The sequence below is a fragment of the Onychostruthus taczanowskii genome, unplaced genomic scaffold (genome assembly GCF_017590055.1).
Source record: "Onychostruthus taczanowskii isolate IOZ18803 unplaced genomic scaffold, ASM1759005v1 scaffold34, whole genome shotgun sequence".
Classification (NCBI taxonomy): Eukaryota; Metazoa; Chordata; class Aves; order Passeriformes; family Passeridae; genus Onychostruthus; species Onychostruthus taczanowskii.
Genome location: NW_024500794.1, coordinates 1,773,056 through 1,784,881, shown reverse-complemented (window position 1 = coordinate 1,784,881; position 11,826 = coordinate 1,773,056). Strand labels below are relative to the sequence as shown.

The 11,826-nt window shown below is 49.7% G+C and overlaps 1 protein-coding gene across 2 annotated transcripts; it reads right to left on the bottom strand.

Moving 5' to 3' along the window:
• Positions 1 to 349: 349 nt before the first annotated feature.
• Positions 350 to 8,132, bottom strand: TRIM45 (tripartite motif containing 45). Of its 2 annotated transcripts, XM_041411108.1 has the most exons (7): positions 7,648 to 8,132; positions 4,796 to 5,529; positions 3,687 to 3,816; positions 1,807 to 1,921; positions 1,454 to 1,580; positions 825 to 917; positions 350 to 664 (listed from the first exon to the last, which is right to left on the bottom strand). In XM_041411108.1, exons 1-7 carry the CDS (start codon positions 7,971 to 7,973, stop codon positions 513 to 515), a joined length of 1,677 nt encoding a protein of 558 aa, XP_041267042.1. In that variant the 5' UTR covers positions 7,974 to 8,132; the 3' UTR covers positions 350 to 512. The 2 variants fall into 2 exon arrangements, with proteins under 2 accessions (XP_041267042.1, XP_041267043.1); XM_041411109.1 differs by lacking the exon at positions 825 to 917.
• Between the last annotated feature and the right edge of the window lie 3,694 nt (positions 8,133 to 11,826).

The following is an 11,826-nucleotide window of genomic DNA, read 5'->3' as shown; positions in this document are numbered from 1 at the left end:
TGTGCTATGTGCACACATCTGAGGCTGGAATCCAGATGCATATCCAACAGGGAGGCAGAAGCCATATTCAGGTTGCCAAGCCTTTCCAAGGCATGATGACAAACCCTTTGGAATGGGCCCCAATGAGCAGCTTTAAGCTCATCAAGAAGGACAGCAGAGGCTGCTGACCCTGCAGAACAGGACACATCTTGACCCTCCTGTGAGGTTACTGCTCAGAATGAGTTTCCCCTTAGAGCATGTCCTCACAGGCCACAAGTCCTCAGAAGTGTAGGCAGCAGTACAATTCCCAGAATTTGCTCCTGTTTGAGCACAAAATAACTGCATACACACCCCTTGGTGGAACATAAGGCACAGTTTTTATTTTCCCTCATCCCCCCTCTTTTAACTTACACCCAGCTGTTTGCTGGCAGCAAGGCTGTGCAGGGATCGATCATATGAATCCTCATGGATCATTTGTGCTCCTGGAGCAGCCAGCAGCAGTGCTCTGGACTCCCAGGAGCTCACCTGGCTGCTCAGAGTGCCACTGTCCTGAGCAAACTCCTCTGTGAGGTGTCGCTGGGTGGTCCCCACAAACACTCTGAGCTCTCCTTCACTTGTCCACAGCATGACCAGTGGTGGCAGCCAGGGTGACCTTTGTGTCCGTGGCCACAGCCTTGGTACCCACCTGCAAGAGAAGAGGCACTAGCAGCTCAACCCAAAGTGGGCCAGAAAATCCCAGTGTGTTATAGGCTTTGGCCCCAGGACTTCTCTAAAGTGTGCTGATTAGAACACAGTATATTCAAAGCCAAAATTGGCAGGACTCCATAAAGAAAGAACAACTCAACTCAACAGCTGGGGAAAGCTGATGCTTTTTGTCCCCTTGCCTATTGAACAAAGCAATACATGGGCATCCAGAACTCCATGCCAGCTGCTTGTGTCTATGGCCAAAGATACAGATCAAGCACAGAAAAAGGAAGAAGTCAATTCTATCCTGAAAACACACAAAACACATGATGACACATGCAGGTGAAGCACAGGGAAGATGGTTGGGATTAAACAAGGGAATTGAACTTTTGTCCCAAACATGGACAAAAGGAGGCCTCTCCAGAGTTGTGTGACACAGCCCACAAGCTCCCAACATGTCAGCACTGGAACAGGAACACTGCAGGTGCAGTGCTGCTCAGCCTCACTCAGAAGGGCTGAAAGGCTGAGGTGCCCTGCCGCACCTCTTGCACAGCTGGCTCAGGTCTCTGTCTATGGGATGTGCTGTAAAGCCCCTTCGTGTGTCCTGCTGCACTTCTCCCTGCTGCAGTCACCCCATCAGAATGTGGGTACACAGAGTTCACCACATTCCTGGTGCATGTCCAAGGTGGGAGTTGGGTGAGAATATCTCCTCACACCTCTATCCACTAGGGAGGACCTGGTGCAACAAATCCTCCTGATCCCAGCAGCGTGGGGAGAGCTGAGCACCCACCTGGCATGGTCCCACCACAGGCACAGCGAGCGGCTTTCTGGCCTCCGCTGGAGCAGAACGTGCAGCAGTGAAACACCCCCTGGTGCTCACGGAACTTGTGCTTCACCATCAGAGTGAAGGGAGAGCCCTGCAGAGGACAAGCAAACAGAGAGGCTGCTGCAAACAGAGAGGATGCTGTCAGATATGTCTGCATTCTCAGACACCATCTGGGTGACTCTGTCAGTCACAGATCACTAAGCACAGCCTTAAACTGCTACGTGGTAGAAGTAATCCTTAGACAGATTTGAAACAAATAGCTAAGAAAAGAAAAGTAGGGAAAGAAGAAGCAGTGCAAGAGAAACAAGAAATGCTACCTGCACATGTTGCCCTTTCACACAGACGCAGACAGCATACAAGCCTGGCTCCTCAGGGCTGTAGGAAATACAGTAGGTCCCATCACCATTATCACACACTGTTGGCTTGACTGCACTGTGAACAGTGGACAGAAACCCAAGAGGTCAGTGACTGGCAGAAAATTGCTTTAAATGTAAACCAGAGTTTGGCCTAGAGTGGCTTTCACACACCCCTGCTACTGGGAGCTGCAATTACCATACAAAGGAAGTCACACAAAGCCAGTTGCACTGCAAGGATTTGTAGCAACCTGCACAGCAAAAAGGCAGAAGATGACACACAGCACACTTACAACTCAGATTATCCCATCAGATAAGAGCCCACAAAAAGGGGGTAAATTCACAGCTTCATCAAGCAGTTGCCTACAGAAAAACCTATTAAGAAGACAGGATATAATAGGGTAGGTTTGAATCACTTTAACCCCTCTCCCAACTGCACTGACCCCAACTCTTCCCTTCAATGCTGAGGAGTTCTAGGTCCCTGCTGGTAAACTCTCCCTTTTCCTAGTGAAGCTCCTTGTGTTTCACAGGGAATTCTGGTGAACAGAGTGCTATAGAAAAAGCCTCAGCTGGTTACTGGAGGATAAATTGCCTGCTCCACAGGAAGATAAAAAGCTTTTCACAGACACTTATCAGGCAGCCCTGCATAGAGGAAGGTGTTCTTGCTAATCCCTACTAATTAGTCTCCCAGGCCCCATGACATGACAGGTTATAATCCGTATTCCCCACCCCCAACACTTCACACCAATACAGCTGCCTACATAATTTCCTGCCATGAACTGTGTGGTGATACTTCATGCTCTTCTGCAGCTGCTGTGCCTCAAAGCAAAGCCAGACAGCTTTCAGCAACCCATGTAGCAACTGCATACAGCCAAGAGCAAGAAACTGAGTTAATGTGGCTACAGCAATCTCTACCCCACCAAGAGAAATCCAGAAACCCCTCAGGCATGCACCTTCCTACATTATAGGTACACTTACGGAAAGAAGGTACATTGGAACAATACTCTTGGACAATGATGCTCTGTTGATATGCATCTGTGCAGCCAGCACTGCTTCTGTATGTTTTGTCAACATAGCAAAGGGTTTTAGCATTTTGTCCCTTTTTTCAGTCAGGTCATCCCATCATGAGTGTTCCTGGAATAAATTATTGCCGGCATCTGGTTCCAGCTACTATAAAACAACAGATGTTTTTCTTAAGAACTAACCCCCAACTGGGTTTGCTTTTGTGCCTGGCTACTCCTTAGTGACAAATGTGGTTTGGAAACAGTTATAATTTTTTTTCTGGTTGGTCATTTTCCTTGTGGAAACACTGAGGAGCTCAAGTGCAGCCTTTCCTGGTTTTGCTAGAAAACCTTCAAACATGTTACAGTACCCAATGCTTGCAACTACAGGAAAAAGGATGAAAGCACAACACAGATTCTTCCTCCAGAACATGAAGAAGGCACTTCCATCAGCTGTCAGAGGCTCATGGTGCTGTCTGACTTGTGACTGTCATACAGGGGTTCCAATGACTTACGGATTAGGTGTTAACAAAAGCAGGAGCCCCAGGTGTCTGCTGGGAGGAGTGAGAAGGAACAACAGCTCCCTCTGCCTAGCAACACACACAAGGAGTTGAATCCTTTAAGAAGCTCAAATCACTCAAAGACTTAATACAAATCTCAGCAATCACTGTCCAGCCAAACACAACCACTAGGAAGCAGTGTGGGAGAAAGAGTAATGCCTTTTCCTCTACAGATTCTGACCCACATGCTGAAGCACACCCTCCCACCCGCTTAAGCAAGCGGGGAGCCAGGATAAGGGAGGCAGAAAGACTAAGCCAGGGATTTCCTGGGTGAGGTACCCACCAGTCCCTCTTGTCCTTGTGGGTGATGGTGACCCGCACAGCCTCTCCTCCCCGCCCCATGCGCTCCCCTGTAGTGTCCTTGCACAGCAGGGTAAAGCCACTCAGCTGGTTCTGACGGGCACTGTGGAGATCTGGGGAAAAAACAAACACCAAACCAGAAAGAAACAGAACTACAAAGGATTCCAGTCAAGCCATGACTGCCACCTCCCACCTATTTAGCAGAGTTGCAGCCCCATCAGAGCACAGCCAGGACTTTGCTTCCAGGGTTTACAGCTCCTTCACTCACAGGGAATAGTCAACATAGGACTGGGTACCAGGAAAGAGTGGAAGACAGGTTCTGAGAGATGTCTGGCAGGTTTAGCCCAGAGATCTGTACAGACCACGGGGGTCTTTTTGCCTGTCACTCTAAGCCCAGCTGACACTTTCCCAGGTCTCAAGATGCACCATGCAACACAGAGGAAGAAGAAACAGCACCCCACCGTGCCCCAGAGAACTCAACACCCACAGTTTGGCACAGAAGGGATTGAACAAGCTCTGGGTCTGTCTCATTTGCCCTGCACAGGCCATTACTGACCAGAGCTGGCTGTGCTATGTGAGATGGTCTGAACATTATCTGTTTGCTGGCTCAGCTCCAAGTCCTTAGTGAGCAAATATCTATAAACCATCAGACAGGTATTCCTAAGCAATCTCAGCAGAAGCTGTAATGGGAAAAACTTAATCAGCCACAAAGGGTATCTGTCTGGGCTCATGCTGCAGAATGGCTTGGACCACCAACTAATCATCATGTCCTGCTATTGCAAGTGTCATTCCCATTCCCTGAGTGAGCCCTCCTTGACCCTCAGCCTCATGCTGAGGCTGGTGATGTTGTGGAGAGCAGTGCCATATGCTCTGCACATCTGGATGAGAAAAGCTGCCTGGTTCCCAGCCCAGCACAGCTCCCATAGGCAGGCAATGCAAACTCTGCTGGGACTCTACCTCTGCCCTGGTCAATGCCTGGACAGCAGGGAGCCAACAGTGCCAGAACCTGCACACCATGTGGGTACAGAGAGCAGAGGGGTGACTTCAGGGATTGGTGCACTCCCATTCAGCTGCTGTACAGCACCCCATTACCTTCCCCAAGCAGGGTACATCGGGCTGGATCAACCACTTTATTGAGAATGGCCCCAAAAACTTCATAGCCGCAACACTGCCCTGCCCTCTCGTGGGGGGAGAACTGGATCCTGTCATCCACACTGGGCTGGGTGCTGTAAGCAATGCCGTTGAGCTTTGTCAGACGGCTGGACACCACCCCTTTGGAGATGAGGATCTCCACATCTGAGCCATTCATCAGCAAGTGCTCTGTGAACTCCACGCCTGTCCTCATGTCCAGCAGCAGCTGCTGCAGCTGGGCCTTCTGCAAGTGCAGCAGGTTTTCCTTCTGCACCTTCAAGTCCTCCAGCTGCTTCAGCAGCCGGTCCCGGTGCTCTTCAATCGCTTTCACGTAGCCCCTGGCAAACAGGCAGATCTCTGCGGCCACAGCCTCTGCGCGACTGCGGACAGCGCTGCCCATCTCATCCACCTGGCTCAGCACATCCTCCAGGGTGTCCATGTGCTGCTGGCTGCTCTTCAGCAGCTCCCGCAGGGCGTCCCCGTGCCTGTGGATGACATTGCTGCTGAAGTCACAGGCGTGCTGACGGTGTCTGCCCAGAACGCAGTCCCGGCACACGGGCTGGTCGCACTGCTCGCAGAACAGCTGCAGCTCCTCTGTGGGATGGGAGGGGCACAGGAGAGGCTTCCCGGCCTGGTTGAAATCCTTGGTGTTCTCCAGCTCTGTCACAGCATGGGAGGCCGTTTTCTTCTGTCTCCTAGGCAGGAGCAAACACCAATCACTTTATGCATGTTGGATACAAAACACAAAAATTGAAACCCTTTGCAAATGCCAATTTGCAACGGGCTGCAAGTCGTAGTGTGCACTGCTCCTTCCTGTCTCCACTGAAATTCCCCAAAAGGACTTGTGCCCTCCCAAGAACTAGGCTCCACACAAAGGAGGAGCTCATTAGGGGCTGCTCCCAGAGCCTCCCTGACTGCATGGTCAGCATGGATTTCACACACAGGGCAAGTGAGCTCTAATATCCCTTAGAGGAAAACCTAGTTCAGGCCACTGCCAGAAGACAGTCAAACAGTAAAACATTTAATATTCCAAAAGTCAAACTCGGCTTCCTTCTGGTTGCCAGGTTAGGTCCCGCTCAGAAGAGACCAAGGATGGGAGACAAAGAACCTGTTATAACCTACACATCTACCATGTTACAGGGCAGCACTAGAATATTTCCATTCTCTGCTATTTTGGACAGTGGGAGTTAGTTATTTAGACAGATGTAAACCCCCCCCTCTCCTTTACTTCTCTCCTGCACTAATCACTTGTGGCAGTTGCAATGGGAGCTCCAAGCCATAACCAAAGACATACTCCAAGGACCAAGCTCTGCAGAGTTGCTCTGGTAACACAAAGCAATCTCATCATAGGCTCTTATGCTTCTCCTTTTGCTTCCCAGTAAACTCCTTCAGATCCACCACATTTTCAAAGCCTTCCAGTGTTGCGTGACTTCAGACTAAGAACTCTCTCACTTGTTCCAAGGAGCACAGCCTTGGCACTCAGAACCATAGAAACCTTCCCTACACACCAGGAAATCCTTTCAAAATGGTTATCCTTAGACCTTGTTCTGCTCTGACATCAACTAAAACAAGTGAGAGTCTGTAGATGTCAGTGGGGTGAAAAAATGATAGCAGTAAATACTACAGGAAGAGGGTCACAGGGACAAATTTTCTGCTGCTTTCTTCCTTCTGCAGTTATCCCTGGCAGAGCAGCAGGCTGCTATTCAAGGTCTCTTATCACTCTTCAGCAGCTCCATGGGGCACGAGGCATTAGCTAATCAGAATGGTATGCTGAAAATTACACCCGGAGTGGAAAGGTAACTAAGAGCCTAAACCATTTTCCCCACAGGCACCAGTGTGTGCAGGGGGGCAGGGCAGGGAGGAATATGTCTCAGTTCCTTCTGGGGAAAGAATTTGCTAATCAAGCAGAAAGGAGCAGCAAACATGGAGGGAATAGGCTGAGTTGCTTAACCCAGGCTGAGGCTTCCCTGGCTTGTGCTGCTGGGTGTTTCTTGACCCTGCCTGTCACCTCCTTGCTTCAGAAGGCCATTTAGGCTTTACATCACTTTTCTTCTGTCGTGCTGTCTGTCCTCTGCCTGGCTTACAGGCCACTGCACCCCTCTCCTCTTTGACTCTTAACTCTGCTGCAGTTACTTCTTGTTTCTGCAATAATTCCACAACATGTATCAGGCAAGCACATGGCTTGATCATCAGCAGGTAGCAACTACACTAGGCAGGACTTCCACAGGACTTTCAGTTTGCCTAAGGGCGCCTGTACACATACACACAGTAAATGGTCCTGCAGGTGGAGAGAGGCAGAGCAGCAACTTAAGGCTCCCCTTTTCCTTTGGGAGATGTGTCTTTTCCAAAGTGGGACAGTACAGCATGTGAGGCTCTTGTCCTGCTAGTACCTGCCCATAGCCATGCCTGTTTCCCAGTGACACTAAACTAAGATGCTAACCAGCATGTAAACACCACTACAGGCAAAGGGTGGCTTGATTTTGGACTCAGTGGCCAATAACATGGCTGATGGACCTATTCCCAGGAAGTTCAGGAAGAGTTTGGACAACACTCATGAGATTCCTGAGGCTGTCTTGGGCGAGTACTTGGACTCCACGATCCTTGTGGGTCCGCTTCCAACTCCAGATATTCTATGATTCTATACTAGCAGCCTGCTTGTCCCCACCCGAGTACACAGCATCCCTGCGGACATCCTCTGGGCAGGGCTGGTGAGCGGTGGGTAAAAACCGGGAGACACGCCAATTCTTGCCCTGGCTCGCCCTGCCTGGGTCCCTGCCCGCTGCGCCCTCCCGCCGCCCCCAGCCGCCCCTCACCTGTGCGCCCGGCAGCAGAAGCGGCAGAGGCGGAGGCCGCAGGTCAGGCACCGCCCGGCCGCCGCCCCGTCGGCGCAGAGGTCGCACCCGGCTGCGGCCCGGCCGCGGCTCCGGGCCAGGCAGTCGGGAGGGAGCTGCCCCACGCCGCCGGCCGGCAGCGACAGCTCGGCGTCGCACACCGGGCACAGGACGGGGCGGGCGGCGTCCGGCGGCCCCTCCGGAGGCCCGAGGCGCCGCAGGCAGGGCTCGCACAGCGAGTGCAGGCAGGGCAGCAGCCGCGGCGACACGCAGGGCTGGGCGCACTGCGGGCAGCGCGGTCCCGACATGCCGGCAGTTCCCGCGGACCCTCACGGACGCTCGGCCGAGCATTCCCGCGGGGAACGCCTCGCGCCGCCCCACACCACGGGGTCCTTCCCCGCCCCGGCGCCGCCCGCCCCGTGAGGAGCGCGGGGGCCGCGCTGTGAGGGGCGGGGGCTGCCCGGGGACCTGCTGCTCCCTACCCCGCCGCTCCTCCTCCGGCAAAGGCGGCCGGAGAGGATCGCGCAGCCCCCTTTGTCCTCGTCCCCCTCACCGAGGCGTTCCCCTCCTCCGGCACCTGCGGGGGTGTCTCCGCCGGTTGTGTGGGAAACGGCCCCTTCCCACCCACCTCCGGCAGATCATGTTTCCACTTCTTCCAGTTCCAAACCTCCAGGTTTACCGCCTGACTGGCCTCTGCAGCCTCTTCGTCGGTCTGCTGGATGCCTTCAGACCTTGGTAGTTTTTCCTTCGGATCACTGGAGAACTCGCCCCAGAGCTGAGCGAGAGCGGTGAAACTTTAACCGAGACGGTGCAAGGCGGCCGGGCTCCCCTGCGACTGCCCGCCGGGACGGGCTGCTGGCTGTCCTCATTCACTGCACCTGGGAATTAGGAATACTGCAAAAGGCAGCCTTGGAAAGCCCAACGTCAGTGAAGCCCTGCATGACGCCCCTTGGACTTTGATGGCATCTACACCGTTGTCTTTATCAGTCTGATGTGTAAACTCTTCAAAGACTGAAACCAGCTTTCCTTGTTTTGAAAAAGCTCTCTTCTATAAAGTGTCCTCTACAGTACCACATTCAGCCCTTAAATTTTTTTTGAACTTTTTACCAGCCTCTCCATTAGCTTGCCCAGGACATTGAGTATCTTACCTGTCCCATGCTGCTGGCAGTTTTGAATACAATGTAACGCGAAGAGCATTTGAGACTTCTGGAGTTTCAATTCCCCCAAATCAAAAATCAACAGCCGGGAAGATCTCCAGTCAGGTTTTTGTTTTTAGAACCAGAGAGTCCATTTACAGAGCAGTACATAAATACTTAATATCTGTATATAACACAAGTATTTCCTCTGTAACAGATGTTAATGCCTCTCTGATGCCCAACAGCTTAACACAGAAATCATCTTCTGATACACTCAAAACATTTGTCACTTTTATGTTGTAATACAAGATCAAAGTTTTAGGCCATGATGAAGTGTTTTCAATCTCAAACCCAATCAAAAGAAGAAAGATGTTCCAACAGCCTTCTTCAGTTGACTACTAGCAAGGGCAGTGGTTGCAGAGGTTACAGAGGATAAAAGCTACAGTAATTGTGAGACAAGATTACTTTATAACAATATTCAATATTGTCACAAAGAAAGACTGGTTCTTTTAATCATGCTGGAGGAAAGAATAGTAAATGGCCCTGTAAACGTGGGTGTGGGAAGAAAGCAGGGGAAGAGTCATAATGTCACCTTTGTGCAGAAAAGGTCAGAACAGCATTGTCCTTCACTGCAGAGAGATGGTGGAATAAGCCATGACTGGCAGTGGCAGAGGAAATCTGAGGATCCAGCCCAGCTGATCACCTGCCCTGCCACTGATCAGGTTGGAGCACAGATTGCTGCTGAGTAATGCATTTATGAGTTACCAGTACAAAGCAGGAGCACTCTCGGGATGATTAGAGGAAGTTGTAATGAAATGGGCTGGAGAGAATCATCAAGGGAGTCCTGTGAGACTTGGGGAAAGAAAGGAAAAGAGAAATGCATTAAAAAAATCCCAAAAAACTAACCCAGTGACCCACAAAACAGGAGCTGCATTAGCACAAACTCATGATTCACTTTGGTTACTTTCCCCATAATATTGCTTTCTTGGGTACTGTCAGCCAGGGGAGGAAGTCCCTGTGCCACTACATCCTAAACTGTGGCAGGCAACTCAATGGACATGTCAACTGGAGTTCTGTGAATATCTCCAATTAAGCACATTGGTCTGCAAAGCACTGCAAGAACTTGACTGAGAGACCCTCTCCCATCTCGGATTATTCAGAGATTGCTTTGTAACTTTGTGCTTTTGATCAAAATTATGGATGAAAAATCCAATGTGTTAATTTATATACACTGGAGGGCAATAAAGGAGCATAGTGACATAAATGAAGCAATTAAAATGTCATTAAAATTAAGCCAATGTTTTCCTTTTTCCACAAGAGTTGATGGACAGCTAATTATTCTCATTTGACCCAAGATTTACTTGAAATGAAGTCCTCTTTACACTTGTTTTCCTGCCCCTATTGTTAATGATGTCAATCAGAGCCTCCCAGAGTAGTTGCTCTGAGTGATCTGGTCTTTCCCCTCCTTACTTTCACTGCCAGCTCCTTCCTCTTTTTCCTGTTTATCTGATTCTCATTTCCTATGATTAAGCACTAGATCATTACACAGAGATATGGAATATTTGTTTCCTTCTCCCTTCTCATCAAGGACTTCTGCCCAATATTTCCATTGTATCTCCTAATTAGCCTCTTCTGGGGAAAGCTTTATGCTGCTTTCCTGTTTATATTTTTCTGAATGACTATTGGTAAAACTTTTTATAGCATGTTCAAAAAAATGTCCAAAGTGTAATTTCCATCCTAGACTCTGTGAGAGGTGTGGGTATAGTCCATTTATTAAATTTTGAATGGGATGCCTCATGCTTTCCTGAACCTATTTACTCTGATAATTTTAGGGAGTTGTTTCTGGATATCCTGCCATAAGAAACAAAGAAACTGAAAAAGTGGTGAAACTGAAGTCATTAGTGAACAGGACTGAAGAAAATTCCAAGATGACTTGTTGACAGAAACCTGAGAACTTGTCAAAGTAGCAGAGCTTATCTTAATTGGCAGCCAGAGGAGTGTGGAAAATTACCTATTTGGGGAATTTACAACGAAAAGACAAGTAGAACATACTGTTGGCTTCTTTCCTGTCGACCAAGCCTAGTTTTGCTGTGAATTTGCCAGCCCTGGGAACTACTGTGTTTCAGGGACTTCTCTGAATGTGGCAGAGTTGCCAGTCTTGGTCTAGGAGTACTTGAGGCATCATTACCCAGCTGACAGCTCTTCCCCTATACATCAACCTCATCCAGAAAATCCAACAAAGGATTTACAACCACCTCCCAATTTAGGCAAAACCTCTCCCTCAGTCAGCTAAAGATGCATTTGAAATTATGTGGCAATTGAATGGTGAGAGGAGCATTTCTGTGAGGCACAGATGCTGGTGTCATCCCCAGCCCTCAAATTCTGCATCGAGCCTGATGCCCATGGATTCACTACACTGGGTAAAAAATTTCTTCCTAACATCTAACCTAAATCTCTCCTTTTTCAGTTTAAAACCGTGGATGTTTTAAAAGGAGGTGCCATTAACTTTTACTTGTGCTGGGCCTCAAACACACACAAGTAAATTGCCCCAAGCCTCACATGACAAAATTTCTGCAAACTGATGGCACATGGGGGAATGTGACAGCTGCAGAAGGACAACGCTGATCTCCTGCTTGGGAGCACCACCTGGGACAGAGAGAGGACTTCTGTCCTGGGATGTCCCATTTGATTTTATACAAAGCATTCCTAGGGGAACTCACTCTTCAGAGAAACATCTTCACTACCAAATATCTCCCTTCACACTTTTAAATTTGCCAGTAGCTTTTAGTCTTCAGGCTTGTGTTGAGCTTTGGAGAAACTCAACTAAATCTCAAGTTACCTCATTTAATATAAGCCCATGTATCTTCATTTTCATGCTGGACTCTAAAAGTACATTTCTGTGAGCTGCTGCTGTCACACATCAAACCTGTGCTCCAGCAGGACTTCAGCCACTGCAATGTGACCTGGGAGAGGTGAAGGAGGAAGGCAGCCTAACAGCACACCTGGCAGCCTAAACCTCTGCCAC